This window comes from Volvox carteri (genome assembly GCF_000143455.1).
Source record: "Volvox carteri f. nagariensis unplaced genomic scaffold VOLCAscaffold_20, whole genome shotgun sequence".
Lineage (NCBI taxonomy): Eukaryota > Viridiplantae > Chlorophyta > Chlorophyceae > Chlamydomonadales > Volvocaceae > Volvox > Volvox carteri.
Window position 1 is genome coordinate 975,806 of NW_003307563.1, and position 7,575 is coordinate 983,380.

General features: G+C 63.5%; 1 protein-coding gene across 1 annotated transcript in view; it reads right to left on the reverse strand.

Moving 5' to 3' along the window:
• VOLCADRAFT_91261 (uncharacterized protein) overlaps positions 1-7,575 on the reverse strand; it is a gene marked incomplete at both ends in the record, with an annotated part of 16,234 nt that overhangs the window by 1,024 nt on the left and 7,635 nt on the right. The window contains 10 exons of the mRNA XM_002950809.1: positions 400-1,846; positions 2,021-2,146; positions 2,979-3,107; positions 3,553-3,562; positions 3,658-3,774; positions 3,912-4,256; positions 4,641-5,077; positions 5,303-5,909; positions 6,034-6,168; positions 6,765-6,863. Of these exons, the coding sequence (XP_002950855.1) occupies positions 400-1,846; positions 2,021-2,146; positions 2,979-3,107; positions 3,553-3,562; positions 3,658-3,774; positions 3,912-4,256; positions 4,641-5,077; positions 5,303-5,909; positions 6,034-6,168; positions 6,765-6,863 (3,452 nt within the window). The remainder of the gene's footprint in view (positions 1-399; positions 1,847-2,020; positions 2,147-2,978; positions 3,108-3,552; positions 3,563-3,657; positions 3,775-3,911; positions 4,257-4,640; positions 5,078-5,302; positions 5,910-6,033; positions 6,169-6,764; positions 6,864-7,575) is intronic.

Consider the following 7,575-nt stretch of genomic DNA (forward strand, 5'->3'; position numbering starts at 1 on the left):
GGGGAGGAGGATGTGCGGAGAATCGCATGTTCGTACGCGGCACGTCGATCAACCCTCGACTTCCCTCTGGCGGCTTCGGTTTACGACAGTCGCGATCGTACACATCCGCCGTACATGAACTCACCCACAGCTCGCCGCAGAAGAGACCGCAGCTGCCGGCTGGCGAGCGACTCCAGCGCCACATCGCAGCGGTTGCGGCCGCTGGCTGCCAGGCGTACGAGCTCCACCGCCGCCAGCAGCTGCTCCGAAGCTCCGTCGACGGCGCCGTCGGCAGGTCCAGCAGCCGCCGCCGCCGCCGCCGCCGCCGCCGCGGCCGTGACGCCGCCGGCGGCTGCGACTGTAGCAATTGAGGTCGTGCCGGCTGTGCTGTCCGCCCCCGCCTGTGCTTCACCCACTAACTGGCCGTACAGCTGGCCGTACAGCCACGTGGAGTACGACAGGAAAACGCCGTCACGGTGCCGTCGCGACAGTGCGTGTGCAAGGCAGCACAGCGCCAGACGCGATACGCGGAGTCCGGCCCCTCCGTTACCGCGGTTGCTGCCGCCGCCGCCGCCGCCGCCGTCGTCACCGCCACCCTCGCGCACATCCACAGACGACGGCTCCGGAAGTCCCGGGAACCGCGGCGGCGGAGACGACGACGACGACGAAACCTGTCCGGTGTGCCGTACGACGGAGGTGCTGCTCTTCGCCAGCATATCCGCCAGCTCCGTCAGCAGCCTGAAGCCTTGTGTAGAGGGACTCGGGGACACTGCACTGCCGCCGCCGCCGCCGCCGTCTGAGGGCCCGCCGCCGGCCCGGTCGACAAGTACGATAGCGGGCGCTGCTCGTAACAACGCCTCGAGCTGTGCTTCCGTCAGTCGACCTGCCGGCGCGGCAGCGGCGGCGGCGCCGCCAGGGTCCTTTGAGGGGGCTTGTGAGTCGCAGCCGCCGCTGCCGCCGGGGCGCCGTCGCTCGTCCAATAGGTCAATGACGACGTCGGCGAGAGCGTACGGCAGGCGGCCGCGCACGTAACCGGCGCTCAGAAGCGCCAAGAACAATTCGACAGGCAAGGACGAGGTCAAGGTGGTGTCTTCGATAGCAGAGCCGTGTGGTGACGCCCGAGTGGAGGGCCTGGCGGCGGCGGCGGCGGAGGCAGCGGCGGCTGCAGCCAAGGAGCCGCCTGCCACCGTCGGGAGCTGCTGCTGCAGCGGCGGCGGCCGACGCGGCGGCGGCAATGTCAGTTCTAAAATCCCCTTCGCCTCATCTTCCAACGCCGCCAGCAGCGGCACCAGAGGGTGGTCGTACACCAGCCCCCCGCCGCCAGCGCCGACGTGTCGACTTCCAGCACCGCTGCTACCGTACCACTGCCCCGGCGCTGACGCCGCAGCGACGCTGGCCTTTCCGTACAATCGCAGCACAGGCAGCGCTACTCGCAGCAGAGCGCCTGCGATGGCGTCGTGCCGCGGCGTCGTCGCGGTGCCGCCCCAGTCCGCCGCCGCCACCGCCGCCGCTGCCTCCCGAAACGCCTCCCCCGCCACCCGCATCGTGACCTCCGCCAGCCCGTCATGCACGTACCCGCGCTCCGCCACGAGCTCACAGCCACGGAGCGCCAATCTAAACCTACTCAGGGCGCTGTACGGCATTTCGCTGGCGGCGGCTGACGCCGCCATAGGCAGCGAAAGCACCCGCGCCAATGCCGTACATGCGGCTGAGACACCGGCGGCGGCATTGGCGTCGGCGCCGTGATCTGTGGCCGCTGCCGCTGCCGCGGCGACCTCCAGCTCTGCCGCCAGCTCTTCAGCTAAGTACGGCAACAACCGGCGCTGCAACGTCAGCAAGGCTTCCCGTTCCGCGCCCAGTAGCTCAGCTGTCCGGCGGGCAGGGGGCCCCGGGCGGGACATATAGGGGCGGGAAAGTGGGACGAGGGCGCAGGAGGGGGCCCAGCGGGAGCTCGTGGTTCGTCTCGTTCGTGGTTCGTCTTCACCCATTACCCCCTCCCCCGGTCATCCTTCCCCCCCCCACAAAACCCTCTCCCCGCTACCTGACAAGACCAAATCATCATCCGCCGTGCCGCTAATGACGCCACTGCCAACGGCGCCAGGACCGATATTACCCAGCTCCGCCGCCGCCGCGGCTGCCGCCACCGCCACCGACGACGACGATGACGCTGATGGTGATGATGGCGGCGGCGGCGGCAAGCCCCGGCTGCGGATCCCGGCCGCCAATCCTTGCTCCGCCATCGCCACCCGCAGGGCCGTCGTACATTGTGAGGCAGGAGAAGCCGCCGCCACCCGAGTTGGAAACGGCGCCGTCGCCGCCGCCGCCGTCACCGCCGCCGCAGCTGCCGCCGTCGTCGTCGTCTTCGTCAAGCTGGCAGGTGACGGCGACGGCTGTGACGGCGATGGCGGTGACGGCGGCAGTGGTGACGACTGCCGCATCCGGCGGAATATTGCCAGTCGTGTTTCCTCAAATGCGGTCGCGGCGGCCGAGGAGAGTCTGAGGGCCTCTGCTGGCACCTGCCGGCCGGGGGGGAGGGGGGGAAGGGGGAAAGACGAACCACACGCGATTGAAGCTGCTGCCAGGGCAAGATAGTAGCAACCGAAAGAACTGACCGAAAGGCGTCCGTGGCGACTGTGACGACTGTAACCTCGGGATGACGACTGTAACCTCGGGATGAAGAATTGACGTAGATGTTGGAAGTCCTACCTACCTAAGCCGCCAGAAATATTATAGCCAACCCGTAAACTAGTAGGTAAAGAAAAAGTAGTGAAGGCGGCGAGAAAAAATGCTGACGTAAAAGTGGCGTAAAGTTGCTGGCTAGGAGAGAAAGCTGCATAGCTGATACTGAAAGGCTGCCGGTATGCAAGTGTTCCTCCCAACCCCCCCAAAAAAAACTAGAACGCGCGACTGACCCGACCGACCCAAACTAAACTATTCCGACTAGCCTACCGACGCCAACGCAAAATACCAAAGAAGCTCGAACCACCTTTTGGACTCACCTGGCCAGGCCGCCGAAGTAGTGGCAAAAGGCACATGCAAAAACAAAAGGGTAACAAAGAGGTGAGGCGGGTGCGATAAAGGACAGGGGGACATGCAAATGCTGCTGAGGAATACTAGTAGCTGGCTGGCTGATTTGAAAGGAGGGGGAAGGGGGAAAGGAGGGGGAGAGAGGGGGGAGTGGAGCAGCAATAAAACATTTGCCGGTGCATACACAGACATACACACACGTACACGCGCGCGCGCGTGCATATGGGCGCAGAGAGAGCGAAAGAGGACCGAATGGCAATCAAAGGTACACACAGCCAGCGTATACAGACAGACAGACAGACAGACAGACAGACAGACAGACAGACAGACAGACAGACAGACAGACAGACAGACAGACAGACAGACAGACAGACAGACAGACAGACAGACAGACGAAGATAGACAGACAGACAAAGAGAGACGGACAGACAGACAGACAGACAAACAAACAGACAAACAGACAGACAGACAGACAGACAAGCAGACGGACAAACAGACGGACAGACACGACAGCTCAAAACTCGCATCTGCTACTGCTATTGTCACCTGTAGCAGCCTGAGCCGAGTCAGGCGAGATGCGGCGGTAGCAGCAGCGGTAGCGGTGGTGGCAGTAGTGGTGGGAGGAACGGTGGTGGTGGCATTAACACACACATCTCGGTGTGTCAATGGTGATGGTGATGGTGATGGTGATGGTGATGATTCCCGCGGGGGAGACGGAAGGGATTGGAGGAGCCGCAGCTGCGACACCGCCTGCGATTTGGGTTTTAGCTGGTGGGTGTGTGGGGGGGAGTGGGTCGGGACGGGGGGGAGGGACAGCTCGCTTTCTCTCTGTTACCCTCGACCCGATAAATTACACACATACATACATACATACGTATCCACCTGCCGGCACCCATCCAACCCACCCGCCGCATCGCGACCAGCAGGCGCCGCCACTGCAACCGCCAGGACGACCATAAGGCCCTCTCCCTCTCCCGTACGGCAACCACAGCGGCTTCCGCCAGCAACAGCTCTTCCTCATCCTCCTCCTGCTGCTGCTGCTGCTGCTGGTGATGTGCATCCTGCTGCAACCGCTGTTGTGGCTGTAGCTGGCCTGGGTTTTGGGGGTGGGCCGGCAGCTTCGAGTGGTATTTCTTCTGCGCGAGAACCTGCTGGTGTTGGTGCTGGTGTTGGAGATGCTTGGCGTGTGTTAATCGCTCAGAGGCGGCAGTGGCCTGGTCCTGCAGCCGCCGGAGGCAGATCAACAGATCCTGCACGGCGGGTGATGGGGGGGAAGGGAGAGGAGGAGAAAGGGGAGGGAAGAGGGGGAGAGAAGGGCGGGAGGGGGAGGGGGAGGGTGATGAGACGAAAACGCAACCAACCCTAAACTTGAACCAAAACAGGAACGCAACAATAAGCAAAATAATTCCGTACAACATCCGTACAAATAATGCCCGCCAATGCGACATGAACGCGAACCCAAACACAAAATTATGAAAGCGTGAGATTCAACTCCAGCTCCAAACCCCCCCTCACGCATACACACACAGACACACATACATACACACATGCACATACATACATACACACACACATGCACACTGACGAGCTGCCGCATCACACCGCCCCCTCACATTCCTCCTCAGCCACCTCACCTCCAGGCCGTCATGCGCTTCCCGCAACGCCGGCAGCACAGCTCCGCACTGAAGCAACGAAACGACCCGTGGGACGGTGCCGCCAAGCAGCTGTACATCCCTGCCGTACTGCAACAGTCGCTCAAGGGGAGCCTTCCCCCAGTGCTGGTTGATGAAGCCGTGTGCTGCCGCCAGCCCCAAACTCATCTCGGAAACAACGGGGTGCTGCGGTTGGTACTGCTGTTGGTGCTGCGGTTGGTGCTGCTGGTGCTGCTGTTGTAGCTGGGCCTGCAATGCCTGCTGTTGCTGCGCAGGTGCCGACGGAGACTGCTGCTGTGGCGGCGGCGGCTGCTGTGGTGGCGGCGGCGGCGGGTGTCCTTGCATCACGGGAGGCAGCAGCCCCCCAGGCCCCAACGCGCCGCCGCCAAACGGGACAACGCCTTCGGAAGCCCTGACGGCTGCGGCGGCGCCGTCACCAGCGGCGCCCGCGATGACGGCGGCGGTCGTGGTGGTACGGCTCGACATGGCGCGCTGTAGCGCCGCCGCGGTCCTCACCGTGCCCAGCAGTAGCAGTAGCCGTGAGTGGGCGTCTGCCGCCGCCGCCGGTGCCGTGCCGGCGTCGATACCCACGCCGCTGCCACTGCCGCCGCCGCCGCCACCGCCACGGCCGCCGCTGAACTCACATGAAGGCTGTAGATTGTGAAGCTGTGGCGGGGCCGGCGCCGGCACAGACTCAGACTCTAAAAAGAACTCCGACGCTGACGGGACCGGCGGTGTCGGCGCTGGGACGTCAGCGGCGGCGTCGGCAGCGGCGGCCTCACAAAGCACAGCCGCCAGGACACGCTGCAGCATTCCAGGGTAGTGCCGTACGAGGCACATGCCGTACGGCGACAGTAACGGATGTGCCGCCGCGCCGTCGTCGTCACCGTGCGCGGGGCCAGCTGTTGAGGTGGCGGCGGTCGTGGTGGTGGTGGCGGCGGCGGCGGCGGTGAGGTTAACGAGACCCGGTACGGCGTCGGGTCCCGGAGCCAACTGTACGACTCCACCAAACGCTTGTGTGAAGGGTGCCTGAAGCAGTGCGGCCAAAGCGGACGGGGTCGACGAAAGAGATGCCAACGGTGGTGGTGGCAGCGTTCGACCGCCAGACGTGCTGCCGCCGCCGTCGACGCCGCTCGCCGTTCGCTCGCCGTTCGCGGGATCAATGTGACGACGACGGCCCGACGGCGACGCCAGTCGACCCGTGGGGCCGGCTAGCCCGCTTGCCGCCGCCACGCTGACGCCGTACGGAACCTGCGGCACACACGCGGGGGGGACACCATGCAAGAGAGGATGAGAGAGGCACACGCACAGGGACACATACAGACATACAGGCGAACACCGAGCGCACGGGCGAATCGCGGACACCCTCACCCACCTCGCCCCGGCCGCCAGCAACGGCGGCGGCGTCAGGCTCATCACCGCGAGCCTCTCGCAGCAACTGCAAATGCTCCGAAACCAGCTCCCGTGCCGCCAGCCCCGCGTGGGGGGAGTCCAGGGAGGCCAGGAAACCCTCCACAACAGGTACCCAACGGGACTGTACGGCAGGTGCCGTGGGGAGACTGAGGACCGTGGCCAGCAGGCGGGCCGCCGCTAGCGGCGGCAGCAGCGGCACCGGCGATGGCGGCGGCGGCGGCGGCGGCAATGGCGGCACGGCAGCAGGGCCGTGCTGGTTCAGCGACGGCGACGGCGGCGGCGGCGGCGGCAGGAGGCGCAGTAATTGCCGTACAACGCGCTCATGGTCCGCCTCCGACAGACCTGTGAGTGTACATAGAGACGGACCGACAATCTCGAAAAGCGGTGGCAGCGATGAAGGGGCGGAAGGAAGGAAGCGTGGAGACACTAGACTAGACTAGACTAGACTAGCCACGGCAAGCCAAGCCAAGCCAAGACAGATCCACACCGCCCATCCATTGGGCCGCAAAAACAGATTCGGTGGGTAACTTCACTCGACAATCCTTCTACACGAACGCAGGGAACTTAGGACCCCAAACCCCCCACCTCACCTCCCCCCATTAACTCCCCCCCATACACACACACAACAACAACAAAACCAACAACAACAACAACACCGCCGCCGCCACCATCACCACCTGCCCCCAGCGACACCTCCACTGCTCCGCACAGCAGCCCCAGACGGTGACCGCTCAGGGGCGGGGAGGTCGGGTCCGCGGCCCGGGCCAGCAGCCGCACCGCCACCTCCGCGACCTGCGACGTAATGAACAGACATGTGGGGGCCCGGATATAGTATATGGCAAGGTACGGCAAGGTACGGCAATAAACATGCATACATGCATACATACACATACACCCTGGCCAGTGCCATGCCCGGATCGATGTGTTACACACATACACACACGCAGACATACATACATACACAGCTGAAAAGACGGCAATGAATTGTTCCCTTTCCCTTTGAGAATTAGGACCCTCCCTTCCCTTCCCTTGCCTTCCCTTCCTGAAGAGATGTACGCGGGGGGAGGAAAGGAACGGAAGATGACGGCGGTGGGTGGAAAGCTTTCTTAGATAGTGGTGGGACAGCTATATATAATCATGCAGCACATCCTCTCGTACAGACAGCTCAGCAAGGTATTAATTACTAAGCGGGTGAGCACTGGTGAGTGCAATTGCAGCAATTTCTAAAACACACACACACACACACACATGCTCTTACATGCAAATATATAACGCTACGCGATGTCAACGATGTCAGCGATGTCACACCTAAACCTACACCTACACACCTACACACACTTACACTTACACCTCATCGGCACCGGTCCCACATCGCATTCATCCCCCCCCCTGACCCCCATTAGTCAGCTACCTGCGCGGTACTGCTCCCGCCGACAGATAACTCCAGATCGCCGTCAACACCAACACCACCAACACCCGCCGCCGCCGCCGCCACCAGCGGCGG